General features: G+C 38.5%; 1 protein-coding gene across 1 annotated transcript in view; it reads left to right on the forward strand.

Moving 5' to 3' along the window:
• Positions 1-12,849, forward strand: part of ABCC8 (ATP binding cassette subfamily C member 8) — a 75,922-nt gene that overhangs the window by 32,216 nt on the left and 30,857 nt on the right. Inside the window, exons 13-18 of the mRNA XM_057418183.1 lie at positions 3,349-3,454; positions 3,676-3,786; positions 5,624-5,699; positions 5,788-5,893; positions 9,986-10,021; positions 11,302-11,337. Of these exons, the coding sequence (XP_057274166.1) occupies positions 3,349-3,454; positions 3,676-3,786; positions 5,624-5,699; positions 5,788-5,893; positions 9,986-10,021; positions 11,302-11,337 (471 nt within the window). The remainder of the gene's footprint in view (positions 1-3,348; positions 3,455-3,675; positions 3,787-5,623; positions 5,700-5,787; positions 5,894-9,985; positions 10,022-11,301; positions 11,338-12,849) is intronic.

Below are 12,849 nucleotides of genomic sequence, written 5' to 3' on the forward strand. Positions count from 1 at the left end.
TGTTTGACTCTTGGGCTGTGCTCAGCCTCCAGCCCTGTGCCTGAAAGGTTGCCTCTTGTTGGAGAGTCAGATTTAAATGAATATAAAAGTCAGTGCTAAGTGTGAGGTTAAGTTAATGACTAAATGTTTACTCTTGACTTGATTAATTTTTACTTTGTTATGAACGTGTCAGTATGTGTTCAAAGAGTGAAATAACAAACAGTAGAACTGCTGTTTCACTGGGAGTTCTACTTTAAGCATCAAGAGATTAGTGTGAAAAACCTTTTAATGTTTTTTCATATGCAGTTACATATGGAGTGTAATGCTACCTGTCTGATGGGGGGAGGCAGAGAGAGTTTGGGCTTCTTACTTTACTAGGATCTCTCTGTGACCTTCCATATAGCTGTCTTTAGAGCATTCTAAATTCTAGGACAGATACTGGACACCAGCCCTTGCTTAATTACATTTGTGTCACTTTGGAGATGGAAAGAAGACCCCAGCAGGAGGCTGAGATTGCCCTCACTGTTTCAAAGTTCCCTGACGGTGCAAAGTCAGAGCTGTGCCCTCTCTCCTGACAAGTGTGAAATCTGAGAGCATCAGCTGGCATGAAATGTTTTGCAGCCACTGTGGTAGTCCCTAGAGTCATAGCAAATTGAAATTGTTACGCTAAGATCACAGCCAGCAAAGTATCTGGGGGCTCACACTGGCGCTGGTAATGGGCATTTATTTTGGCTTGTCTTGGGCTTTCTTTGCAAATGAATTGTGTGCCTATTAATGCTGCAAGAACAAAGCAGTTAGTGTCTACCAAGTATTAATGGTTGATAGCCAGATGCTCTTAATGAGTTATTCTGTAGTTATCTTCTTGTTAGCAGGCTATTACACTGCCATTTATAGTGCAGACAGAAATCCCCTGGTTCAAACTCTGTTGAAGAGCTGATGTGATCCTTTTTCTTCCTGGCTGTCCATATCATAGTAACCCAGGTAGTGTTCCAGAGTCCTTTTCTCCTTGCTGCTGCTGGTGCTTCTTTGGATGTGTCTGCAGTGCAATACTTTGGAAGTGTGTGCCAGGTATTTTCAACTCATGCAAACACATGCTTGCTTGAATAGTGAAAGAGCAGACAAAAAAACTGAGCACCAATTGATGTATTTCTCAAATGTGAGCTCTTCAAGGACAAAGGATACAGTGTACAATTTTCCATCAGCAAAGGTCAGGTAGCAAGAGTGGCATTGTGTATCTTCCTGGGTTTAATATGAAACTGCTTTTTCAGTCAGCTGTGCAAATAACCATGTTTTAATCAATACGTCTATTCTGTGGCTTAAAAATAAGCTTCCCTCTGGAGATAATGGGATGCTAGTGAAACTGCAATGCTGGTGAGAGCTCTGCAGAGAGCATACCTTTTTTATTCTTTAGGAGTGTAGAGCAGCGTGGCATCTTGAAATACAAGTTGCTGCTTCTATCAAAGATTTTCTCACACTTCTGTGTTTCCTCAGTAATTGCCATAGGAGCAGCAATTCCAGAATTAAGCAGAGCATTGGACAAACGGGTTGCAGGGAGAATTCTTAGCACTTGAGTGTGCAGCCACCTTTATACACAGGCAGCGAACAGAGAGCAAAATGAAACTTTTGAATGGTGGAATAAAGACATGGTTTTGTTTGGGTATGCCTGGTCCAAGATTATGTTTGCTGTCTTCTCCTCCTCCTACTCTAGACCCTGGAGCAACTAAAGGGGACTTCTCTATCTGCTTTTTCTACCCTCAGAACAATTATTCAAATATCAGTGTAATTTTCCTATAGAGAATGTAGGTGCAGCTGCATACCAAGTCTATATAGGCAGCATCTAAACCATCATTTTGTCTATTTAAATACATGTAAAATGTTCCTGTAAGCACCTGGTTCACTGAACAGAAAAAGTAAGATCATTCCTAGCCCTGTTTTCTAGAGCTTTGTGCAAATATATATAAATAACTCTAAGTGATTTGGCTTCTAATTTCTTCCTTTGAGGTAACAGACCTTTCCATTAAGGAATTTTAGCCTGACACTGAACCTAGATTAGTTATTACTCCTCTTGTCCTGTCCCCCATAGTCATTCTCCCCCTTTTCAGTTGCTTGTAGGACCTGCTCTAACAAGGACCCCGGACCTCAGCTACCTCAGCAAGCAGGCAGGTTGGCAGAAAAACTGTAGAATAGGTTCTCTCCTAGGTAGTCTCCAGGTGGCTTTCATGTCTACTTGCAGGACAAGTGCTAACTGTAAAGGGCATCTGTTTTAGGAAGTGCTGTAATGCCCTAGTCCAAGCACTGTTTTGGCACCAGTGGGGTGTCTCATGAGGTTATTAAAGGAAACTAAATCTCATTCTGAAGACGAAATCCCTGGTGGGGGGTGTGTGTGTGGTATTTTTATTTTTTTAATGCATACTAACAGAGAGCCGCATATCACTATGCTGCAATGGCATCGTTTGCCTGTTTCTCCCCAGTTAGCCTAAGGCTAAATATTAAAATCAATTTTTTCAGTCCTTGTACATAAATTTGTTTTTAGGAACTTAAGGCCTTCTGGCACTATCATTTTGGAGACTGATGGTTAACTAATTTCTTGCCAATTGAGCCCCTTTGATGTTGAGACATGATTCAATCCAAATCCTCTATAAATTTCATTTGTTGCCCCTGTGAGCAGACTACTTTTTATAAAGTCAGGTACAGAGATAAAATTGATGTAATGATCTGTTAAATGTCATCATAAAGGCACATTATCTGTTAGCTAATTATATCTTAAGCAGTTTGTGAAGATACCATGCTTTCTTCTTTGTTGCTGACTGTCAGGATTCCTTTTATCTCATCTGTTGAACAGTGTTCTGTTAAGCTATATTCCTTTATTACGTTAACTCATACACTTCATATTTCATCATAGCTGGTTGAATTTAGCTCATGGCATATGGATTTCATCAGACTGCAGGTGTCCATGAAACTGTTCAGTAGAATTGTATGTGAACACTTCAGTGACATAAATGACACTAATTTTGCTGCAGCACATGACTTCAAAACAAAGTGCTGTTGTAGCTGGTCAGCATCCAAACAAATGCCTGAAAAAAATCTTTTGTGTAATCGCTCTGGTGGTGTCAGAAAAGGAGTCTTGAGGAGCACCTGCACAAACCATTAGAATATCATAGCTTTTAACAGACAATAAGGCGGGTTTTGTCAGCTTCCTTGCAGTAATTTCTCATTGCACATTTTCATATGCCTGTAACAAAATGAAAACAAAAAAACAATACAGCAGTCAGTGGCTGAAATATTAAGAGATGCTCCATAATAAACATTACAGGGAAGAAAAGTTTTGCATTCCAGATCAAGGCGTGATTCTGTTTTTTTCCCTTTCAGTGTTCAGAAACTGAGTGAATTCCTGTCAAGTGAAGAAATTGGAGAAGAGCATGATAAATCTTCAGAGCTAAGAAGTGCAGATAATCACAGCAAATACCAGGCAGTGGTGAGTAATGCTGTTTAATCACAGGTGAAGTGGCCTGGGGTAATTTGTACCCAGAATAAATTTTTACTTTTCCATTTCCCAGTTGATTATTTCTTGCAATTGCAAAAAATGTTTTTAATGCCCTGAACTGCATAGGTGATAACATGGTTGCTTGTGTTTAGGACATTTTGTTGGTACTCCCACCAATTACTGCTTATTTCTGTCTTTCTGATTTTGCACAGCCACTCAAAGTTGTTAACCGTAAGAGGCCTGCCAGGGAGGACTGGATAAATTACAGCTCTCACACGAGAAGACCCATTAACATCACAGAAGCAGATGATTTCTGTGTAAAGGTGATATGAAGGTCACTCTAATAACACTCATTATGGTTCACTAAGTCACTTTTATTCTGATAGCAGTTTAAAATTCAAGAACCAGCATTTGATGCGAGCTGTAAGACACTTGGGCTCATGTCAGAGAGCTTTTCTATGTCTTCCATCTTAAGAACTGATTACTGACCTCTGTGTTGTGATTAGCTGTGTATATTCCCGTAGATTTCACTCAGAAATTTTCTGTTTGAAGTGTTTAAATCATTAGCCCTGTTCTCAAAAATTTCCAACTTAGAACAGCCTAAGTTGGAAGGAAAATCAAAAGATCATCTGGTCCAATCTTTTATGTATGCCAGACTCTTTCTTTCACTTCCAATGCCTGTACAGAAAAATGATCTGAAGAAAATTAAAAAGGGGTTGGTTTAGACTTTCCTAAAATAATCTTATCATGGGTCTTCCCTTCCTCTTTTGGAATTCTTAGTAGCCTTTAAAGATGAAGTTAAAAACTAACCCACAAAGACCTAAATTCTTTGAAGAATAAATAAATTACCCATGCCACTTTGAAAACTGATGCTTTTGATTTGCTATAGAAATGGCCAGGAGTATTAAGAATCTTGGTGGTTGTTATACTGATGATGGTGCTTGTTTAGGAAGTCTGCTATTACATTTGCATTTCTGGCACAAGAGAATGAATAATTCAGTCTCAGAGTACTAAGTAGAACAACTGGTAGTGCTTTCAGGGTTGTTCTTTTTTTTGAGGTTGTCATCTGACATGCTGCTTTGGTGCAGGATCCTTCTTGAATAGACTTCCAGAAAAATAAAAGGTATATTTGAGAGAGGGTTGGGGCGAGTGGAATTGGATCAAAGTGTGGAGTGACAGCAAAGGAGTTTGTCACAAAGGAGAAGCTAGAGAAGTAACCTCTGTAAGGACAGTGTTTATAAAGACTCAAATAGAAAGCCAGGAGCAGCTATAATCTTTGGCTCCATCTGCTGTCATCGTTTTCACTGGTGGCATCCGAGTCACGGAAGTTCTGCACTTATGAATTGTCTTTGCAGCTCACCCATGAAGAGGCTTTTTTTTTTTAAGAGAGGATCCTCTGGCTGCCTTCGGTAATCTAGAGGGACAGCGCTGCACTTTCTTTTGCTCATTTTTTCAGGTTGCTTCCCACAGTAAGAGTATCACTTTTTTTCATCAGTGTAGGGTAAAAGCGTCCCATTCCACTCTTCTAAGATCAAAATTTTACCTTGCATTGCTGAAAGGCTTTGAAGGCTTCAGGGGCTCTGTTCCCTATTTTTAACAGTATCCATAGAAATCTCCATTTAAAGTCCTGAACAGGCTTTGTTTCTTGGTTGTTTTGGTTTTGGCTTTTTTTAGTAAAAATTTCTGTATCTAGTAAAGCCTAGGTTATCTGAGAATCATATCAGAAAGACAAAGGAAAACACTGTAATAGGCAGTGACATCTAATTTCTGTGGAAAGTTTTGCAAATCCACTTGGAATTAGGATTGTGTAATTGCTCTACATGCTGCAGTGTGTCTAGAGTGACATTTGCTGCTCTGCAGAGAGCAAACTGTGACCCCATATGTAATTTAATTGTGTTGTAATAATTTCACTTGGTTTATGTGCCACCTTAGAAATAACAAAAGAAACCTTAAACAAACAACAACTACTTTTTCCTCAGGAATTTTCCATAATTTTCTAATTGTTGTGCTTGTTTGAGTTCAGAGATTCCTGCACTGAGTAAAAGCTAACTCTGTTCCTATGTTCAGTGTAATGAAAAGAGAAGTGTCTCTGACGTTGAATAAAAGAGGTCTGCTCTAAACCTGGTTTTCAGTTTCTTTCTTCTCTCTGTCTTGGCACAGATCACAAATGGATTTTTCACTTGGACACCTGAAGGTCCTCCAGCATTGTCCAGCATTGATATCCGAATCCCTCAAGGTACAAAATGACATCAGATATACAGAATGAGGTGTTTTTCCATGAACATTTGGTAAGCCAGAAGCTTATATACTTTTCTCTCTTGCAGGTCAGCTAACAATGATTGTAGGACAGGTTGGCTGCGGTAAGTCATCTCTCTTGCTAGCCATACTTGGTGAGATGCAGAAGATCTCTGGAAGCATATTCTGGAGCAGGTAGTGCTATTTAAAAGTTCAAGCTTGAGTTGAGTACTAATGCAGAAAAAAAACCAAAATCTATCCTGGGAACCTATTTGTGGAGTCAGATTTTGTAGTCATGCAGTCAAGTTAAAACTTTACCCTAAGTTGAAAGAACCCAACAAACTATGCAGTCCATTAATAGGCATAGGTAATCATACTTTGGCATTCTGCACTCCAGCAACATAACCTGAGTGAAATAGTAACTAATTTGGAATCGGAATTAACTTGAAGTGTTGTGCTGCTACAGAATGGCATTTACACTTTCAGGTCTGAGCTCCTGTCTTTTCATGGAGTTATAAAGAGGTACTGGCTCACTAGGAGTAGTCCCTGGCTGTCCTTTTAGATGTGCTCCATCCCAGCACTGATACAGTGCCTGAGAAATTGAAGAGCCTTTTATAAGTGGAGATGAACTTCCCCAGTTCATCATCCCTGATTTGACAAAAGAGAGAGAGTCATGTCCTTCCCCACTTTCCCAAGAGGACACAGTAGCTGTGCTCTGACAGCCAGTTATAGATTATACTTGTGTCTAACTTCTGTACTGGCCATGAAGCTGTACTGTTAGGACTTGGTCTCAACTAAATGACAGATGGCATCATATATTACAACTCCTATATGTGGTTGCCAGTAAATTACTGCCGTCTCTAGTACCCTGTCTGATCAATATGTGTGAACATTCTTGGCCTATTCATTTTATAGTACTAGAATTCCTAGCCACACTTTGCCTTTTGGGATACAATCATTTGCAGGAAAAGCTTGGCAAATAACAGAAGAACCTTGAGAGACAATTAGTTTCATTTCCAACTGATTGGGAATGAAGGAACAACAGTGCAACTGTAAGTCAAATCCACACACTGATGGACAGAGAGTCATTGTTATGCAGTGGGTTCTGCCCTGATTTTGTGAACGAGTTCTCACAAATTCCCTGAGTGTTTTTAGAGGATATTATTTATATCCAGTTTTCATGCATAAGAGTCACACTACTCAGAAGTGCACATGCAATAGGACAAGGAGAGAAGGTTTCCCATTTTATAGGTGGGGAATATGAAACATAGGAAAGTGACCCTTTCAGCTAGTGAGGGAGACAAGAGCTGTAGGCAAAGTTCTAAATGTAGTGATCTATGCATTAAAACATACTTCCCTAAGCACAAATTCAGAGTATAATGAGGAACTACACAGAATCCCTGCACCCTTATTAGGTGAACTAATTTAATTTCAGCAAGGCTGTGACTTTTACAGATGTCATAATGTGATTAAGAAGTGTAATTAGAATGTCTGATGCTAAACTGAAACAGGTGACATAATAGTTGTGATCAGACTGTGTTTTAAAATAGCTCTTGTTTAGAAGTATGTACTTCACAGCAGTGTAAAGGTCAGAACTGATTTTCATGTCTTCTGTATGGGCCAAAGCATCACAAGGTAAAATTCAGTTATCACATTTGCTTTGCTATCTCTCAGATAGGTATAAAGGGGCATGTGCCTGAAACAATGTTAGCACTGTAAGTGCTGGCTGCACTGGGACAGATTGTTTTGTTTCATCTTTCAGAGCTGCTACCATGTGCACTGGTCTATTCCGAATGATAGAGACAGTCAATGTAGGCTGCACACCTGTGTTGTAAAGTTACCAGATGAAAGCTCCCTTAATTTGATAAGAAAATGCTAATGTCTGACCAGGTACATGCAATATTATCCCCAGTTTAAGGAGATTAGTTTTATCAAGTAATCACCAGAGCTCATAGCCTTAGCTCGGGCAATAAAATGTGCCACCAAAATCACTAAGATCCTTGTTACAGCTCTTTCTTTGGGAGGAGACAAATGCTTGGCTTCAGTCATTCACATTACAGAATAGTCCTGATTTATTTCGTCCCAAATTTCCTTCCCCTTCCCTTCCTCCGAGTTCACAGCTATGAAGATGAAGGATGCATCCTGCTGACATGTCACTCAGTGATAAGGAAATTTGGATTCTATTCCTGGCCCTTCCCTTGGTCTAATGGATAAGCTTGCGCAAGTCATTTCCCTCGTCTGTGCCTCCATGCTATTTATTGATAAAATAGGATTAACTGTGTATCATCTTTATTTGCTTCCTATAAAAATTACTTGCTTCAGAGCCATAAAAGAAATGTAATTTCTTCCTGGGCTAGGAACAGGCTAGTCAGAAGTGAGCACTGGCTCATTTGTCTTTTTTTTCTTGTTTGTATTACAGTGTGTCTGGAAGATCCAGCTCAGATTACTGCATCTTGTCCAAAGCAGGCTGAGAGCATCTTAGCATAAATATTTTACAATATGGTTAGAGATTAACAAAAATAAAGAAATCATTATTTACATTCTGAACAGATGGTAAATAGTCTTGATTTGATTGGTTATTGAGTAAATAATTATAGTATTTGCCATGCTAATTTTTTCTGGCCATTATCTTACATTAAATAGTTCCAGTTCAAGTCCAGGGAGCAGTTTATAGTATAAGTCTTTTTGGAGTAAATAATATCAGAAAATTCTGAAATTCAGTGTGAAATAGCTTGCTCAAACAAAATTGTTATTTATTTCTAAATGGGACATAAATACTCTCCTGTGAATCTAGAGTCCTTAGAATGTGAAGAAAGTGCTAGATTTGTTAAGGTTGTTAACAGCAGATTTTTTTCTGCTCTATGTGGAGTTGACTCTTTTCATCAAATGATAATATTTTTGGAAGTCATTTTGATGTCTTAAAAGTACATTGGTTTTTACAAGTGCGTATTTATTGGAGTTTTCAAAAACACCCAGGTACTTGATTTTATTTAAATTAGAAATGGAGTTCAGAAGGCTTGAAAATCTCAGTAGGTATATACTTGCATCTTTAGACATCCATATGCCTCAAAACATTATAGATCTAGACTTTATTATCACATATACATCACTTTCTTGGTGGAAGTTACCAGGGTGTTCGCCCGTAGAATGGATGCCTGGCCTTCTACCAGGGGGTATATGAAGCAGAAACTGTTGGTCAGGGTCCTTTTGTTGTACATTTAGGGGCTGGAAAAGATATTCCCTGTTTCAGCACCTTGATAGTTTCTGTAAAGAATGTGTTGCTCCTTAATGGTATGCAGCAGGTTCATGGGGTTTTGGAGAAGGTGCCATTGAGTTTACACAGTCACTGAAGACCAGTAGAGTGTGAGGTGACTGTGGAAAAACTTTATTCAGTATGCTGACCTTTGGAATAAAGATACTAGTGCTGGCTGGCGGTCTCTAATTCTACACTAAATTGAATTTAGATGCTGTCATTCCTAACTATGCATAAACATTTTGGAAGCTTCTCAAACCAACATTTTAAACTTCAGGTCTAGCTTTCTTTCCTGGATATTTGTAAGCATATGGTGTTAGCATGAAGTTAATGAGACTGTTCTCTTTAAAGTCTGAAAAACTTTGTTCCTCCTTGATTTTGTTTATACACTTGACACACAGATTTTTTATTCTTTTCAATGGAACTGAATATAGCATCAGTAATAAGGATGGCCAGTCACCCTGCCGAAACAGCTCTGTCTGAACATCTTGGTACATGTTCAAAGCCAGCAAAACCAAAACCTGTCCATCTCTCAGACTTGCCCACACTTACTGGAACTGCCTAGGCACATGCTTCCTAGGATAGGGCTGATACAGAATGAAGCATGTTGCAAGTGGGATTTGGGGTTCAAACTATGTTTGAAGTATGTGCTGCAAAGGTGCAGTTACTGCCATGGAAAAATACAGTGTTACAAATTATCAGGTTGTTTTCTCTGAAAATGTCCCCCTTTTTTTTTTTTAATGGAACTGGATTCTGATCTCTAGGACTTCTCAATTGTGATAGCACCTTCAGGACAGAATAGAGGTGATTTTATTTCTTGAGTCAAAAGTTTATAAGGGAAAAAAACCTTTTTTTTTTAATTGACTGCCAAGATCAAGTCACTTTGTGTGGAAGGAACAGGTGCTGTGCTGCAGCTCTGTGATAAATACTGTTTGCAGTCTGTGCATTAAGTGGAGTTTAATAGTTTTACTTTCTGGGGCAGATTGCCTGTGCTTACTTAAATAAACACTCTTTGCTTTCTGTTTGTGATGCAGCTGCGCTTCTGACAGTGAGACGGGGGAAGACGTCAGGTATGTTATTGTATGCAGTTGTTGGTCTTCCTACTAAATTGATTGCAATGGAAGGAGCCAAAGATTTCTAAAATCTATGCTTGAGATTTTCACAGTCAGAATTCTGAAAATCAGTGAAATGCATTAATTAGCTGAGGATACAATTTTTTAAACCACTATGTGACTTAGAAAAATCAGAACTGGATTTCCTTTAAGAAAACATTGCCATTTGGTGACTTTGAAAATTGTATCCTATCTTGCATGAAAATTATTTTTACCTGATTCACATAGCTCAGCTTGGATTTTGGGAACACCTACCAAATCAACTGAGAGCAAAGCTTTCTGACATGGTTGTAAAAGTGGCAATCCTGTCCTTGCCAAAATCAGTGACAACTTTGTTACTGAAATTGGCAGAGGAAAAATGTCATACGATGTCCTTTTTCTTGATTTATGATAAACTGTGTTTCTTCTACTGACCAGAATATTTTCTTGGTTCTGTGACACACCAACTATTTTACTGCTGTTTCTCTGGATTTATCAGCCTCTTCAGTTTACCTTATTTCTCAGACTTGTTATCTGGTTATCAGTCTGAGTCCTGCAAAACTTCTGCTCCCATCTGTGTGTAGTATGAGGAGTTTCATGCATCTTAATGACTAAGCCTCGTTGTAAAGAATACTTGGAAATCTCACAGCTCTTTCTGTGTAAGAGAGATTGCAATTTCTGGACCAACTTAAAGTGAAACCATTTGAACTCATTAAGTACAAGGGAAATATGCTCATGAATTAGACATTCGGATGTTTGAAACTGTTACGGGGGTGGACAGCAAACAGTGAGATAACATGCACAGCAGTATGGCAAGTATATTAAGAAGTAGGAAAGAATATTAGACGATGAAACAATTATCACAGATTCTGGGAATCCTAGTTGTGTTGAGGAAGTGCTGTAGGAATATGTTTGGTGGGTTTGTTGCACTAGCATCCTGTAGAAATTTTCGGTGTTCTCAGAACAGAGGGTATTTTGAGCCAAAGTCTTGTAAGGTCTTGAGCATTTATTTGCTCATAGATGTTGAATGATTCCACGAGGTTGTTTGGCGTTTCTCAAAAACTGAAGGTTTAACCATACCTTTTTTAAGTCGGCATCATTATGTACCATAGGATTTTACTATTTGGATAGTTTTATTTCTGTTATGCTGTCGTTTTGCTGTATTTTTAATTTATAGCATGGTGATAGTATTTTAAGATATTATTTGTATTGTCTAACATAATTTAAACACCCCACAACCTTATGTTTGTTTTCTGCAGCCCAGAGAGAGAATTGCCTATCGACACAGAATTCAGGTACAACACTTCAAAAACTAATGGGCGCCTCCAGAAGTCCCTTCCAGCCTCAGCCATCCTGTGACTGAACATTCTTCAGAAGAACCTGCACTTAATGAGTTGTTCCTTAGAAGGCAAATGGATTGTCTCTGTATGCATCTGCTGCAAGATTTAGAAGTAAAAACAAGCAAGTGACTAGTGCTCAGTTTAATAAAGGCTATGCTTCTGAATACTCAGGACTGGCAATATCAAAATGTTCTGTTGCCTACCATCATGCTGAAGTTAATGGGAGCATATTTTTTGTTCATGCACTAATAGTATAGGACATAACAGTACACATTTCTCTCATATCTGAGGAACATTTGACTTTGAGTTCTTGACTCACAGTAGAAATCCACAAATTGTGCAAAGTATTTAAGGTAAAACTACAGTCAGCAACCCAAAACACACAGGAAAGGTTCTACAATGTATTATTTCCTCTACTATTATTATCATAAATCCATTGCATTTCAAGATCATCTATGTTTTTTTTTAAAATCAACAACATTTCAGACTTGGTAGGTTTATTAAGGCACTGAGGTTCAACTAGGAATGTCCTTTAACTAGTCTTATTTTCAGTGATTTGAATGGGTACTGAGCCTTTTGGATGTAACAAAATGAAATGTGAAGCTAGAGTTAGATTAGTAACTTTAAACAAACAGTATTTACAATGTTGTTTCTGGTTCTAAATTAATGAACAGGATTGATTTCTATATAAGCCAAAGTGCGTAGTCTCCAGGGAGCTCAGGGATGGGTTTTCCTACTTACTGTAAGGTTGGATTTTGTTGTCTGCCTCTTTGTGATAGTTAAGGGGCTATGGTTAGTCTGTCTTGTGTTACCAGGGGAAAAAATTACACTGCATTGATGAAAACGGATGGTTGTTTATGCAGTCTGGGGATGGGAGGCAATTATTTCCACCTGCAGAATACATCCCTCGTAAATCTTTGTCTGCTAAGCCATTTGTTTGCATTCAGTCTCTTGAATGTGAAATCTTAGGCAGGTTCAAGGCAGGCTTTCAGAGAAAGCATTGTACATTCTGTTCCAGAGTATTTTGTTCTCTGGATTTTTTGGCCACATTTCTCACAGTTTCAATAAGTTTTGTTTGATTGACTCTTTACTGTAAGAAGCACTGTAGACACGCAACCGATTTCTCATATGAGCAAGCATTGCAAGCTTTTTTCTTATGTCAAAATATGATATGCCCTGATGTGTCACCCTGCTGTCAGGATTAGTTTAGAGTGGTTTACTAAATTCCAAGTCCTATATGAACTTTGGCAAGCTCATTGCTTGTTCCCAAATTCCTTGCAGTGATTAATTCTCATTGATGGCCTAAAAGCAGAGTGTGAATGTAAGCATTATGCTTGTTCTCAGCATGGAGGGCATCTTACTGGCAGTACCCAATATCTCCACTAAATAAACAAACACTTTTTACGAAAGTTATAAAAATCTTTTCGTCAAAACTTTGCTACTGCTTTTCAAAAAAATAAACTAGAA

This window comes from Pezoporus wallicus, unplaced genomic scaffold, assembly GCF_028554395.1.
Source record: "Pezoporus wallicus isolate ANWC-B61680 ecotype Strahan unplaced genomic scaffold, APGP_CSIRO_Pwel_v1 contig_2025, whole genome shotgun sequence".
Classification (NCBI taxonomy): Eukaryota; Metazoa; Chordata; class Aves; order Psittaciformes; family Psittacidae; genus Pezoporus; species Pezoporus wallicus.